Source organism: Diospyros lotus, chromosome 8 (assembly GCF_014633365.1).
Source record: "Diospyros lotus cultivar Yz01 chromosome 8, ASM1463336v1, whole genome shotgun sequence".
NCBI classification, from domain to species: domain Eukaryota; kingdom Viridiplantae; phylum Streptophyta; class Magnoliopsida; order Ericales; family Ebenaceae; genus Diospyros; species Diospyros lotus.
The window spans coordinates 7,104,090-7,121,051 of NC_068345.1; the positions used below are offsets into that span (position 1 = coordinate 7,104,090).

Sequence of the window (16,962 nt, forward strand, 5' to 3'; positions counted from 1 at the left end):
ATGCATTTGAGAGCATGGCACCAAAGTTGGTAACCTTGCGTGATTTCATAAATGGCATGTTAAAATATGATATATATATATATATATACCATTGTTATTAAATTTTGCGCACCTATTATTTTGTGCGGAATGAAAGGTACCCTAGAGCATTTGGCACGGGACGAGGTGGCCATAGCCTGGCAAGTTGGCTCCATATTGAATGTGAGTTTTTATTTTCTTGATGCACTTTGGCATATGTTGTTTAATAGCTTGCGAGCCTACGAGATTGGATTCTGATAATTAATGTTATATGTACATTTGCATAATAATATATGGTGACATGACATATTTAAATTGAAACTGATAAGGTCATAACTTATGAATCTTGTATGAAACTGTCAAGTTCTTGATTACTATTTTTGGTGTCACCCTATTCTTGATTCTTGTTCGTTATTCATTACTTCTCGAACTTGCTGAGCCTTGTAGCTCACTTGATCTTCCTTGCCATTCCAGGTAAAGAGAAGGCCATTTTTTGGGGCGAGTATAGTGGGACTAAAGCCCAAGGATAGTGATGTACGGAGACGCGCCCTAACTTGAAGATCCTATTTAGCATTTTGGTGAGACTTGATGAAATGATTTTTATTTTGTTAGTTAACATTAGAGTTTCTTAATTATTTTGTATGGCCTTCGAGCCCCAAACTTATGAGATATTGGAAGTGTAACTGAACCTTAATTTAGTTTCCGCTGCTAGTAATGAATTGAGTTATTTTATTATGGTTTGTTTTATATCATCTCTGTGATGACCTCCTTTCGAATATCCTATACTAGCGGGAATATTCAAGAGTGGGCCCTTACATATTTGCATATGATACAATATATATATCATGGTGAATAAGACAAAATATGGAATGGATAATAATCTCATAATGTTAATTAAGAAACATTCTAGAATTTGAAAGTTTTAATAAAAATATATAGATTAAAAATTGAATATATAAAATATAAATTTATATTTGTGAATACTTTTATAGTTTTATTATTAGATCAAATCATGTCAAGAAGAAATTAAATTAAAAATCTTGAACTAATTATTTAAATTAATTAATAGAAATTGTAATTATTCATATGCAAATAATTATTTGCATATGAATAATTATTTGCATACTAATTATTTTCATATGAATAATTATTTACCCTTCCCTGTGGCAGGGCAGAGCCCCTCAAGAAAGGGTTTTTGCCCTACCAATCACTGCATTCTCTACTTTGGTTCTAAATAAAAGTTTATTTATTGAGGAGAAAAAAAAAATGAGATGAATTATATGATTAAAATTATTTGATTATGTGAGAAAAAGATAAAAAAGAAAACTTCTATAAAGATAATGGATGAAATGAAAACTATATCAACATAATAAAGACATAGAAGACAATCAAAAAAGAGAGTTGGTAAGATATACTTATATATGAGCAAGTTAATAAGCTTTTATACTAAATAATTTAATACACATTTTTTCCTATAATAATTTTTGTACAGTTTTTTATGGCACCTAATTTGGTATAATAATTCCTAAAATAAAAATATAATAAATACATTTTATTTAAAAAATATATATTAGTTACAATTTATCAATATGAAAAAATATTATTTAAAAATTAATTCATATTTCCTGCAAAAGTCCACGGTTCCCAACCATCAAATGCAAGTGGGTTGAATCATGGGAGCCTAGAAATTGCTATAAAAATTCAAACTTTAAATTTCATAGTGATCAGAATCGTGAAAGCATAACATGACAACAATAATGGGTGCATAGCATGGCAACGATAATGGGTGCATAGCAATTTTTAGGCTGACATATTCTCTAAAAAGTTTAAATGTATTTCTATCATTGTATCTATTTTTTTAAATTCATATGATTTTGACATAATTTATTTATTTATTTAATTTTATAGCTATGAGCAAGTTAATAAGTTTTTATACTAAATAATTTAATACACATTTTTTTCTATAATAATTTTTGTACAGTTTATTATGGCACCTAATTTGGTATAATAATTCATAAAATAAAAATATACTAAATATATTTTATTTAAAAAATACGTATTAGTTACAATTTATAAATATAAAAAAATATTATTTAAAAATTAATTCATATTTCCTACAAAAGCCCATGGTTTCATGCCATATTCCCTCATTAAATGCAAGTGGGTTGAATCATGGGAATCTAAAAATTGCTATGAAAATTCAAACTTTAAATTTCATAGTGATTAGAATCGTGAAAGCGTAACATGGCAACAATAATGGGTGCATAGCAATTTTTAGGCTGCCATATTCTCTGAAAAGTTTAAATGTACTTCTATCATTGTATCTATTTTTTAAATTCATATGATTTTGACATAATTTATTTATTTATTTAGTTTTATAGCTATGAGCAAGTTAATAAGTTTTTATACTAAATAATTTAATACACATTTTTTTCTTTAATAATTTTTGTACCGTTTATTATGGCACCTAATTTGGTATAATAATTCCTAAAATAAAAATATACTAAATATATTTTATTTAAAAAATACGTATTAGTTACAATTTATCAATATAGAAAAATATTATTTAAAAATTAATTCATATTTCCTGCAAAAGCCCATGATTTCATGCCATATTCTCTGCCATTAAATGCAAGTGGGTTGAATCATGAGAATCTAAAAATTGCTATAAAAATTCAAACTTTAAATTTCATAATGATCAGAATTATGAAAGTATAACATGGCAACAATAATGGGTGCATAGTATGGCAACAATAATGGGTGCACAGCAATTTCTAGGCTGCCATATTCTCTGAAAAGTTTAAATGTGCTTCTATTATTGTATCTATTTTTTTAAATTCATATGATTTTGACATAATTTATTTATTTATTTAGTTTTATAGCTATGAGCAAGTTAATAAGTTTTTATACTAAATAATTTAATACACATTTTTTTCTATAATAATTTTTGTACAGTTTATTATGGCACCTAATTTGGTATAATAATTCATAAAATAAAAATATACTAAATATATTTTATTTAAAAAATACGTATTAGTTACAATTTATAAATATAAGAAAATATTATTTAAAAATTAATTCATATTTCCTACAAAAGCCCATGGTTTCATGCCATATTCCCTCATTAAATGCAAGTGGGTTGAATCATGGGAATCTAGAAATTGCTATGAAAATTCAAACTTTAAATTTCATAGTGATTAGAATCGTGAAAGCGTAACATGGCAACAATAATGGGTGCATAGCAATTTTTAGGCTGCCATATTCTCTGAAAAGTTTAAATGTACTTCTATCATTGTATCTATTTTTTAAATTCATATGATTTTGACATAATTTATTTATTTATTTAGTTTTATAGCTATGAACAAGTTAATAAGTTTTTATACTAAATAATTTAATACACATTTTTTTCTTTAATAATTTTTGTACCGTTTATTATGGCACCTAATTTGGTATAATAATTCCTAAAATAAAAATATACTAAATATATTTTATTTAAAAAATACGTATTAGTTACAATTTATCAATATAGAAAAATATTATTTAAAAATTAATTCATATTTCCTGCAAAAGCCCATGGTTTCATGCCATATTCTCTGCCATTAAATGCAAGTGGGTTGAATCATGAGAATCTAAAAATTGCTATAAAAATTCAAACTTTAAATTTCATAATGATCAGAATCATGAAAGTATAACATGGCAACAATAATGGGTACACAGCAATTTCTAGGCTGCCATCTTCTCTGAAAAGTTTAAATGTGCTTCTATTATTGTATCTATTTTTTTAAATTCATATGATTTTGACATAATTTATTTATTTATTTAGTTTTATAGCTATGAGCAAGTTAATAAGCTTTTATACTAAATAATTTAATATACATTTTTTTCTATAATAATTTTTGTACAGTTTATTATGGCACCTAATTTGGTATAATAATTCCTAAAATAAAAATATACTAAATATATTTTATTTAAAAAAATACATATTTGTTACAATTTATCAATATAAAAAAATATTATTTAAAAATTAATCCATATTTCCTGCAAAAGCTCATGGTTCCCTGCCATCAAATGCAAGTGAGTTAAATCATGAGAGCCTAGAAATTGTTATGAAAATTCAAATTTTAAATTTTATAGTGATTAGAATCGTGGAAGCATAGCATGGCAACAATAATGGGTGCATAGCATGGCAACAATAATGGGTGCATAGTATGGCAACAATAATGTTTGTTTGTTCCTACCATCAAAAGCTTATAAAAGCCTATAAAATTATTCTTGCCATGTACTTGAAATTATTCCTCCCCGAATGCATGAATAGTTTAAAGTTATTATTGCCATATGCTGACAATTGTAACTATTACTTTTAAATTATTCTTTAGCATTTGAATTTTGAAGTTTGCAAGTTAAATTTCAAGAAATTGTATTTTTTACATAATTTATGGAGAAACTTTTAATTTATTCCTTACTGGGATGGGCTTATTGGGCCATTTTGACGGGTCGGGCCGGGCCATTTTCGCGGGCCAATTGGTGGGCCGGCCCACGGGTCATTTTGGTGGGCGGGGCCGCGGGCCACATTTTGCTAGCCCAGCACCGCCCACATTCTGCTGGACGGGTCGGCCCAACCCGCCTACTACAATAACGGGTCGGGCTGGGCCAGGCTATGAGGCGGGTCGGCCCGGCCGACCTGCTACAGTAACGGGCCGAGGCGGGCCGGCCCATGGGCCACCGGACCCATTTCCCATCTCTAACCCTAATACACACAAAGCCACCCCATTTAATAACATAATATATAATACATATATACATAATATAATATTAATTATTTATAATATTTTTTTTGTTTTATTTTTTTTCTTTTATGCCCAAATTTTTGAATTTATTTCATTTGCTAGATTCCTATAAAAAGATTAAAATAATATAAAATTCATATAAATACATATTTTTTTATAAAAAAAATAACACAAAATTAAGATAAAAATTAGATAAAAATATGTATACAATTAAGCTTGATCATCTGTGCACACATTTTCAGTAGTCAGGCCAAATCTTTAGTGTTGACCTTAATTAGCTAGTGTCTGATTTATCTGAGTCACATTCACTTGATTCCTCTTCATCCCACTTAAAAATTCACACTTCTTGTCACAAGAAAAGAACAATCTCCCTCGATTCGGTGATATCTTCTTCACCTCTAGCCATCTTACAAATCCTTGTCCACAGTCTAGGCAACGCCGTTTTTTCAAGCAATCATCTAACTAGTGCCTCGCGACTGTCTACAATTGTGGCATAATTCGTAGTTCTTTCTCATCGTTATAATTCTCGTTACAGTTCCTATTATTCAAAAGGATAAACGATATTTATTGACTCAAAGTAATCAAATCAACAAACAATCTACTAATAGAAGATGAATCAATGTAAATAATTTACCCAACAAATTCACTTGTTTTCAATTATGAGTGTAATTTCTGGGCATTGGCAATGAATTGATATAAATAAATAAAATACCACAATTCACTTCTCTTACAATACATTTACATTCACTGAAAACAAACCCCAACTTGTTCTATCATAATGTTCAAGAAATATGTGCGTGCAAAATCTCTCAAATAAATCCCATTCACAAACAACTTGCTAAGCACTATAGTATCAAATCAAAAGCCAAGCAAAGGACATTGTAAACTAGTGAGAGCTATCAATATAACATGTGAAGTAATTATTCATCTTTTTTTAGATAACTCTTAAGCCTTAACCCATCATCTTTTGCGGTTTCAGTTAAGTACTCTTGCATTAATTAACAAACATTAATTCATGCCAAAACAACAAAACGTCTTCCAGATTATTTTCTGAAAAATGTTAAAATGCCAATAATTAACTAGCACAAACACTTGAGAACAATCGGTTGAATTTGAAAAATTAATCGACTAAGACAAATACAAATAAAATCAATCAACTGAATCCCAAAAATTACAAATATATATATATGATAACTAAAATTATAAATGTATAATAAACAACTCATGCACCAAATGACCGAGGACGGCTAGAACGCTCCGAAGGGTTGCCAGAGATGCTCACGCATGCGCGGAGGAGAGAGAGAGAAAGAGGGGAGGTGAAAGAAAGAAAGAGAGCGACGCCTGAAACGAGCCTTTGGGTTGCTAGAGAGAGAGCGATGCGAGAGATATTGATGATCGAAATGAGTTGAAGGCATTTTGGAGGCCTGGTCTCGCGCACGTGCACGAGAGAGAGATGTCGTTGCTGGTGAGGAGCATCGACAATAGGAGGAGATGCACGCCAGAGGTGGAGGGGACGCACATCACGATGGAGAGAGAGAGAAATGGTGGAGAGAGGGAGAATGAGGAAGAACCTGCAACACAACCTTCAAACAACAAATTTTCAGTATTGTTGAGGGATAAGGGGTAATTTTGTTAGAGTAATTTGCTTATGGTAAATTTGGTCCGGCAGTGTAGAATTGTTTATCTTAATTTATTATTATTTTACACACAAATACAAGACAAACCTTTTCCGTATATACTTGAAAAGGGAACCGTAAGACCGGGTCATTAGGACCGATCGAATTCGACCCAGATCCGGGATTACTTTTCATGATTGTACACCTGTAGATCTTACGTCTTTTTTTGTGATATAATGCAATTCCTTGATATGGGGAAAGGAGAGGCTACAATTACAGCACTGAAGAGCAAGCATTCTTCAGCTAAATTTCCCCATTCCGACGATGAAATTCTTTCCTGTTCAAACCCTCATCGCCGTTGCCGTCATGTTCTGTGCTCGTTGAGGTACCTTTCCGCCATGGCAGCATGAGCTGCAGCGCCGACAGGCAGAGCTTCTTCATCGATCATGAAGTGAGGCGAGTGGCCGGAGTGCACCGACCCTAACGTTTCATTCCTTATGCCGACGTAGAAGTAGGCCGCCGGAACCAGCTCTGAGTAGAAGGAGAAGTCCTCCGCCCCCATCATTGGCGGCACCACCGTGAACTTGGCGGCGCCCCACAGATCCACCGCCACCTTCCTCACGTGCTCGTATATCCCTTGGTCGTTCACCGTTGGGGGATAGATTGTGTAATCCTTTTGGAAGAAGTCGACTGTTGCCGAGCATCTGAACACTCTTGCTTGCTCTACAATCACCTGTTTGTCATATCATAAGTTTTTGAAACATTAATCCACGGCGACTATATATATTAATTAATGGCTCTATTAATTCCTCAAGTTTCCGGCACAAATTAACCTCTTGTATTCTCTTGAGAAGTTGGTGAAAGCTTGCGTTGGAGAAGGCTCTGAATGTGCCCCCAAGAACCACAGTTTCTGGTATGACGTCGAGATGGTCGCCTCCGGTGAATGAAGCCACCGATACCACCTGAGAATTGAAGACCAAATTGCAAGAATATGGCATCGATCTACCGACATGAACATATATATATATATATATATAAACTACAAGAAATGGGACTTTTAGTGGCGCTCATATATAGACACTAATTAACTAGCTAGTTGACAACTTTGTACGTAGTACTCATCAATCGATGGAGTTGATCATTTATTTTTATGGCTAGTAGCCCAAACACACCTACCTGAGAGTCCAAGGGATTGGCCTCTCGAGACACGATCCCCTGCAGGCTGATGACAGCTGCGGAGGCAGCCAAAATAGGGTCGACTGAGAGGTATGGGTTTCCATTGATCACGGCTCGGAAGAAGCCACAGCCAGCTAGCAGAGCTCCCGGTCTCGACCCAATGACACCGGTTGGATGTTGATGCGACACATGAACCGCCAATATGGCCTCCACATCGTCCAGGGCCCCGTCTTCTATCATCCGCTTGGCACCATTTCCGGCCTCTTCTGCTGGCTGGAAGAGTAATATCACCGTCCCCTGGGGCGGAGCATATATAGCAAGTAGCAACGAATAAGAATCTAAATTGTTGTGAGATTCCAAGATGATGAGATGAGTCGAAACCTTCAAATGATGCTGGCGGGACTTGAGAATCTTGGCTGCGCCGAGAAGCATGGCGACATGGGCATCGTGCCCGCAGGCATGCATTTTTCCGGCCACCTTGCTCTTGTGCTCCCACTCTACCGCTTCCTGCTGGATCAAGTTATATAATTAAACTTCGTATAACTCAAAATATATACCCAGACAGGTTAATTATACGATCGAGGAATAAGCTATAAAACAGTACTATATTATTAAACACTTAATTTATATGTCCTCATACTCCCTCCCTCGCACTTATTACCTTACACATATATATGTATATAAAATAGAAAAATCTCCCCAAGTACTTATTTGAAAGATTACGAGCAACATGGACGACCCAATTATATGATGATACCTTAAAAGGAAGGGACATCAAACTGAATAACTGTCGCGGCATTAAAAGTTATGCTGTACGAATACAAAAATCTGGGACCCGATCGAAAAATGAAGTGAAAATTTTATTTAATGTAAAATTACTATGAGAATTATAAGTTATAGATAAAATAGAAAGGATATATTATCAAACTCAGATGTCGGAATTATTTAAAGAAGCATGAACTTAGGTAATTTGTAGAGAACAATAATCGCACAGATGAACGCAAATCCAAACCCTAACTTTAGAAACAAGTTTTGAAATAATCATCAATACCTTAAAAAATACAAAACAGTTCGTTATGAGAAAAGAAACACACAAATTCAAAATTAAAAATGAACTGTATATTGGCTTCCATCGATTTTCTAGAGTTGATTGTGTACAGTGGGATATACATTTGACCTGAATTGGGAGGGCATCCATGTCGGCCCTGATGGCGACGAAGGGCGGGCCACCGGTGCCGATGGCTGCGCGGACCCCGGTGTTGGCGAGCGGGAACCGGTAGCCGACCTCCATTCTGTCAAGTTCCCGGCGGACCAGGCGGCTGGTCTCGAATTCTTCGAAAGCGAGTTCTGGGTTCTCATGGATTCTCCGCCGGATGTCCTTGAGCCACCGGACGGTCTCCGGCTCCATGGCCAGTTTCAGCACCTCCTCCGAGCATGCCCGGCTCCAGACCGTGCAGTCCGGCGTCCGCTCCTCCGATCGCCACCGTGGAGCGGTGTGGTTATTGGGGTTGTCCTTGTCGGCGACGGCCATGGAGAGGGAGGCGGTGGTTCCTTCCACGTAGGACAAATCATGGTCGGAGGAAGCTTCTGTTCCGACCGCTGAACTGACATAACTGATCAACAGAATTCCGATGATGGGTGAGGCTGAAGATAGCAGAGGTGGGTTTTTAACATTCATTTTTCTTTTTGGGAGAGAGGAAGAGAGAGAGAGAGGTAGTTGCAGAGAGAGAGAGAGAGAGAGATGTGGCAGGGACGAAAGAGGAAGGAGGAGCAAATGAAGACTGGAGGTGGGGTGCCAAGAGGTTAGAGAACGGGTAATCCAATGCCCCAGTTTTTATTTTACTTACTTTTAAGTGTCTCCCTACTGCCGACGTCTCAACCACACAAACTTCTATTAAATAGAGAGATTTTTAAATAAAATTTAGGATTGATTATGAAAATAATTTTTTTTTTTGAGAATTTATAATTTTATTTAATTCTTTTAATTTTAGTAATAAGATTCAAATTAACTTAATTAGCTTTAATTTTATTCAACATATGAGATCAATTTAAAAGAAAAATATTCATACAGACTTGACATTTCAGGTATTACACAATAATAATATTTATAAAATTTATATATATATATACATAAAAAAATTACAAAAAAAAATTAGATGCATTAAATATTATTATTATTATTATTATATAATACCTGACATGCTAAATCAGTATAAATGCATTTTTTCTAAATCAATTTTATATGTTAAATAAAATTACATTCAATTAAATTAATTTATACTTAATTGTTAAATTAAAAAAATAGATAAAATTATAAAATCATAAAAAAATATTAAATTATTTTCATGATTAACCCTAAAATTTATCATCCTTTCATTTTAAATTCTTCATTGCAATAACATCTCTTGTACTCAAATTTAAATGCATTTCATAATAATTATATTCACATAATAAATTTAAAAAAATTTAATTCTAAATAATGAACTAAACTATTTATAAATAAAGATAAACATAATCTAGAAAAAGATATCAGCAACAACTAATTTTATTACGGGAATAACTAGTAGTAGGTAGTAGGTAGTGGTGAGGTAGCTCTTAATTATTACTTCGAGTTGGGGCCGATAGCTGTAAGAACTCCCATTAGAACGAAATGGTTTTACTCTTTAAACCTTAAAAATTGAGAATCTATTTAGTTCAAGAAAGGGTTTTAACTGGTGAACTAGATGGTTTGAACCATGACAGATCTTGTTCAACCAACTAATTTAATTTTTTACAATTAATTTGATATGATCAGAATAACCCAATTTAAATTAAGATAAAAATAAAACTTTTATAATTAATCCAAAGCTCAAAGAGTTTAGTTAGGATCTCACCTCTATTATTCTATATATCTATCACATATATAGTATGATAGCTCACCAAACTCATAATTAAGTAATTTGTATCCTGTGTCACCAAATTATCACATGCCCATTTGAACCAAAATAGGAATGAGGACATGATGGTGAGGTGTATATATCTCTTGGTGGTTCTCAAATTCTTAATTAGGATATATAGAAGGGTTTTGAAAAGTTCATTAAGCATGTATATATTATAGAAATGATTAGGTGGTACATGTTGACAAAATAAGAATTATTATATAATTAAATACAAATTTTATAGATTACAATTTAATTTATGAATAACTATATGTTACGAAAATATAAATATATTATTTATAATTATAAAATGGTATCTTAATCATAATATGGCTAGAAAACCAGTTTGTCCCTATACTATATGTTTTAAATTTGTCCCAACTTGATACCCACAATCACTCAATCACTGGTTATTGTTAGTCAAACCAGCAATTATCTAATATAAGAAACCTTTCTTTAAAAGTTCAAGTACTAAGTTGACCTATTTTTTTATTTACGTAAAAATTTGAATTATTTAGATCGAGCAAATTTTTATCAAATCTTTTTATTTTGTTTTTTTTCACAGGTAGTTAATTAAGTAACGAAAACGTGCTAAATTTAAATAATAGAGATATAAAACTAAATTTAAATATAAGAGGGTGCAATTACAAAAGTGATTTGCCTACATTAGATTTGTCACTAATTAAGTTCAAACTCGAATCCCATTTGTTTAACCATGTTTGAACCTGAATTTGGGTTTAATTAATTATAATCATGACGGTTCAGTTAAATATATAATATATAATAACAATATATTATGATATATTATATTAGATAAAATGTTATGATTATGTTATATAATAGGAAAATGATTCTAACTTATATGATAATAAATTTATAATGTTAAAGGTTATAATAGACTTAACAATAATTTAATATATAATGTTAAATATTAAATTTATTTAATATTATTTATTAAAAATAGTTAATGTTATATATTAAATTTATTATCAAATCATTTATAACATATGTAAAGGTTATAATAGTTTGTGAGAGAGGTGTCACTTGGTATGTTATGGTATCGTATAGATCTAGTATCCCTTTGCATTGGTTTACTTTTATGATTAGATAGTGTCTTTTCACTTTTGATCATATTAACATATTTTTGCTTTTTCTGAATAGATATTTTCTATGCGGGAAGGCATTGGAGCAGCATAGCCATTTATTCTTCGATTGCTCTTATTCTTGTCAAGTGCTATCATTTTTTTAATCGTTCGAATAAATTTGGATGGTCTTGATGTAAATAGGAAATAGGTATGTCATGGGCAACACTAGGGTGGAGTAGTAAGAGCCCCTAACAAATTGCTAACTATTTGGTTTTGCACACTATGATTTATTTTATTTAGAGAGCGCATTTATGATCGTTGCTTTCAGGAGTAGGAGCACTTTGTGTCCTAGTTGGCCCATTAAATCCATTGTGTTGTCTATACACGGTTGTCCACCATCTCTTATCCACTTACGCTTCAGCGCCATGGATATTGTAAGATTATTGGCTACTTTCAGCTGGCCAAACTTCTACCACTTCGGTAATTTAAATTGTTCAGTAATTTAATATTAACATTACAAATGTCAACTTTCATATAGAACGATGGTTCGAATTATGAGTATACTTTTACATTCTAAGTACTTATTTTAATGAGTAATCAAGAGGTGATAACACAACTATTAACACTCACATCAAAAACTCAAATAATTCTTAAGAAAGTGGTATGCTAGATAGATTGATAGTAAAGATGTTGAAAATCTCCTCACATTTGTACATATATATTCTTAATATTAAAATAGTTGTACATATATATTAATTAGTAGTTTAGGTTTCTCTTACATTTTTTTTCTTTTTATTGTGAAGATCAGGTATGCCCTATCTTTAAAATGTAGACCCTTATTGGTTTATTTTCAATAAAAAATTTATTTACAGAAAAAAGAACATTTTGAATGTAGTTAGTAAAGTTTTATATTATGCTCTTCAGTTTTTCTATCTGTTATTTCTTTTTTATTATTATTAGAAATAAAAATTAAAACATTGTGTGAGATAATATAACTATTTTATAAGGTTTAAAAATACAAATTTAAAATGATGTTTGATAAAAAATTATTTGTACTTGTCAATGCTTAAGGCACACTTGTTTTCAAGCAAAATATTTGTTTGAAAAATATTTTATTTATTTTTAATATTAATGATAAAACTATGAAAAAAGAACTTTATACCTAAATGTGTAAACTCAGCACTTTCTTTTTTTGTTACTCCATAAATATATATGAAGCTCCACATAATATTTATTTTTCATTAAAGTCAAGATACTTTTATAAGATACATCAAAATGTTGACAATGTTGTAAGTAAAAAGTGAAAACATAAAAATCATTTGAGTGTCTAAAACTCATCAAATAAACTTTTTAATTAGTTAGGTTAGGTAAGATAAAAATTCTTGCATCTTTACGTAAATGGCTACCACTAATTGAAATTTTAAGTTGGAAAAAATGAGTTAATAAGATCGATAAACCCTATCAAAATAATCCAATCAGGTTTCTGAGACTAAATACATCTCAACATTTAATTATATATAATATGAAAAGATATAGAGAGCTTGCAAGTTGTTATTTTTTTTTTTAATGTAGAAATCAGAGAAAACCCGATACATAAATTTTTGACAGAAATTGATATCTTCTGCCTTATAATCAACGAGTAGCGACCCAATTGGGCAGTCAAGTCGGGGCAGGTAAATGGGCTACTACTAATTGAAATTTTAAGTTGTAAAAAATGAGTTAATAAGATTGATAAAGTCCACTAAAATAATCTAATCAAGTTTTAGGTCTATATAACTTTTAATTATGTATAATATTAGAGTCTATTCCTTGGAATTAGGTTAAAAATTGTGACTGATGGTCCTATTAATAATTTCCATGCAATTATTGAAGAGGGAGAATGAGAAGTTACTAAGAGGGCATGAAAGTTTTTGATGTTGATTTAATTTCAATATAGAATAGTTGGCGTTGAATTGGATATTTGTATTAGCTTCTTTTAATTGTGTATTTTATTTTTAATATTATATTAAATAATATAGACTCTATCTATCTATCTATCTAATAACCTTATCTTTAACATGCGACAGCTGATTGGTGGTTACAAAAAACACTTTTTCTACTAATGGTGCAAAAGAGAAGATGATAAAAGGAGGAGGCTGGAGGCTGGAGGCAGGAGGCAGGCAGGCAGCTATGATTCATTTAGCTACTGAGTGGGTGTTTTGACTGTTAGCTACTTAGCTTAAACTAAAGTTGCTTCCCAACCATGCCATTTTGTCGGAGCTGTCAATTGAAGTTACCTTAAGAAAGACAACAGAGTACCCTTCTGTCATGATCACGCTTAGTGTTTTGTGTTAGAAGTGAGTAGATATTTTAGGACAAATTTACACCATCATAATAATAATAATAATAATAATATTATTATTATTCCCTTATTTTACATAGGGTGTCCGGTTTCGTCTAATTAATCTTCAAGAATAGGTGATTTTCTCCCTTAATGCACCTCTCGGGATAAATTCAAATGTGAACACAATTTATATACACCCAAAATTGAACATTTAGTATAATTCATGCCAAATTTAAACTTTTCAATAAGTTTTCACATTGATTCAAACTCTGATACTCTATCTAAAACTTCAAATGTTTTATCACTGCATCATGTTCGTGGGATCCATCATATTATTTTACTCTATCTCATTGCCTGTCGGATTATCTTTTGACACTTTTACCCCTATATATATATAAATTAAAGCCACAAACTTTATGTACTTGCACTTTTTTATTTAAATATTTGATTTTTTTATTTTAAAGATATTCTTAAACTTCTAATTTCAAATTAATTGTTTCTCTAAATTTTTATTATTTTTATTATATTCATAAATTTATTATTTTTAATAAATTTGTCGTTATATGCAATTGACTCGACATTGCATAATTTAAAAATATAATTAAAATAAAAAAATTAGAGATACACTAAATTCAAAATTTATAAATAAAAATATATATAAATACAAAGACTAAAATATGTATTTGACCCTCTTTCAATTCTCTCTCTCTATACATATAAAAATAGAAAATTTGATAATTTATTGGTTAATATCAAGTAGTACCCCGTTCATATTTGAAGGCATCAGATATAACATAATTATAATCTCAACTAATATCTCATTTATCAAACACAAAACATTATTATTATTATTATTAAATTTTCTCATTATTTTATTCAATCATTAATTTGTTGTCTTTATTCCGTCATATGTGATTGCCAATTGAGACTAATTAATTAAATATTAATTTTTTTAATTTAGACTGCACTAATTATTAAAAAAATAATTAAGTCTCTTAATTATCTTGTTAACGTTGGCCCTCCATTGTATTAGTTTGTCCCCTAAAGTGAAGTACAATGTTATCCATTAATAGAGATTTGTAAGCACTTGTTTGATGGGCATATTTGTAAATTGAGCTGAGTGTTTAATTAATTTATTTTACACTTAAAAAAATAGTACACGTAGATTCTTGCTATTATAAAAAAAATTAAAAAATAATATAACATTCTTAATTCGATATCCTCCTAAATAACGTTTATTAAAATAAATAAAATAAAATTATATCAAAATAATTTATTTATAAGATTTAAGTTAATTTATTTAAAAAATAAATAAATTTATCTAAAAAAAATTAAAATAAGAACTCACATAATTTAAAATTAATAAATAATATTTTTATGCTATATACTTTTCATATTTTACTTTAGATTTTTATTATAATAATAAAATAAGATATATTTATTAAAATTAATAAATTTTAAAATAAAATATAATAAATATATTATTTACAAATAAGATGCACGTGATAAATCCACCTTTCAATGCATTAATTTTACCAAAAATAGTTAAAAAACAATAATTATGTAGGTCCCACCTTTCTTTGTCGTTTGATCGATGACAGAAAATTGGCGGGTCCCACGAAGAGTGACCGACAGCAGAGGATACGCATGTGTAAACTGCTTTCGGCCTTGGCCATTGGGCTCCCTCACCTTTCTAAAAAATACATTAATCCCCCTCAATTTTTTAAAAATGCACTAAAAGGCATAATATTTTAATTATTTTTCATAATTCCACGCCCAAAAATATAAAATGTAAATTAATTTAAAAATTGCCCCATATCTTTTATTTTTATTTTATTAATAATTTTTATATTAATATTAATTAATCTTTCATATAGATTCTTAATTATAGATTAACATTTTAAATGATAAATCAAATGAACAAAACAATACACATAAAATTGGCATATAAAAAAAATTTGTCCGCTTTGTCATTATAACACTTTTAGAAAGATCGTAAAAATTTTATTGAACATTTTGTATATATTCTTAGTTTGATGAGTTCGTTAATCGACTTGATTATAATATAAAAAATAATTATTTAGCTATGTTTTTATCCTTAACTCTGTTAAGTAAAGAAGGCAAAACATTTGATTTTAGGATAAATTTTACCATCTGAGAGAGTTTCAATTCAAAAGGTTACGATGTTCTTTTTTTAAATTACAATAAATATTATTTTAAAGAATATATAGTTCAAGAAATTATTCTTCTCGTACTAAAGTATAAGATTCTGATTATGAGTCCAAATATTCTTATTTCTTTTAATATATAGATATTTTTTTGTAGTTTTTTATGCATTAGCAACATAAAAAAATATTATATTTTGAAAGTAGAAAATTTGATTTTATGTTGAAAATGATGGGTTGAAATGGACGGCACAACCAACATCATGTGTAATGTGTGGTTTTATTATACATACAATTTTAGCATATATTGGTGACCCTAAACCCTTACTCCTATGCCTATATTTGTACAAGAAAAAATTAATTTTTTATTTTATTTTACCAAAAGTAGATGTTGACCTTTCTTTGAAAAAGATTCTTCAATTAGAAAGAATTAGGTTGAGATGAATCTAATCCATTCGTTCATAGAGATATTTACTTGATCGAAAGGGAAAGTCAAATTTCTTTTCCAATAAAGATTTGGACCATCACCCAAAAAAGACTTTTTTATTTAAAATAAAATATTAAAAAAATATCTTAAATACAAATTTATTTAATATGTAGCGATGAAAAGTTACAAGTTATTTAGGTTTATGGACGAAATTTAAATAAAAAATAAGATTTTGTTTAGTGACAAAATAAATTTATGATTGAAATAAAAGTTTTTAAACATTCCAAATGTTATAACCTTTTTACTTCACTCTAAAAAAACAAAAAAAGATTGTTGATGTTGGGATTTTTTTTTTATTATTTATTGTTAATTGTTATAATTGAAACTACTTACATGATAAGTTATTGTACGACTAGTTTTAAGTATATGGTAATTTGGTTATCATTT

At 30.1% G+C, this 16,962-nt stretch overlaps 1 protein-coding gene across 1 annotated transcript; it reads right to left on the reverse strand.

Annotated features, from left to right (window-relative positions):
- Positions 1-6,474: 6,474 nt before the first annotated feature.
- LOC127808182 (IAA-amino acid hydrolase ILR1-like 6) lies at positions 6,475-9,353 on the reverse strand. Its single transcript, XM_052346593.1, has 5 exons — positions 8,775-9,353; positions 7,979-8,104; positions 7,598-7,894; positions 7,255-7,383; positions 6,475-7,154 (listed from the first exon to the last, which is right to left on the reverse strand). The coding sequence occupies exons 1-5, from the start codon at positions 9,273-9,275 to the stop codon at positions 6,786-6,788; spliced, it is 1,422 nt and encodes a 473-aa protein (XP_052202553.1). The 5' UTR covers positions 9,276-9,353; the 3' UTR covers positions 6,475-6,785.
- Positions 9,354-16,962: the final 7,609 nt, after the last annotated feature.

Coding starts and splice junctions, on each gene's coding strand:
- LOC127808182 (XM_052346593.1), bottom strand. CDS start 9,275: ATGAATGTTAAAAACCCACCTCTGCTATCTTCAGCCTCACCCATCATC. Junction 7,895..7,978: donor CCCGCCAGCATCATTTGAAG/GTTTCGACTCAT, acceptor GCTCCGCCCCAG/GGGACGGTGATATTACTCTT. Junction 7,155..7,254: donor TTCTCAAGAGAATACAAGAG/GTTAATTTGTGC, acceptor TATGACAAACAG/GTGATTGTAGAGCAAGCAAG.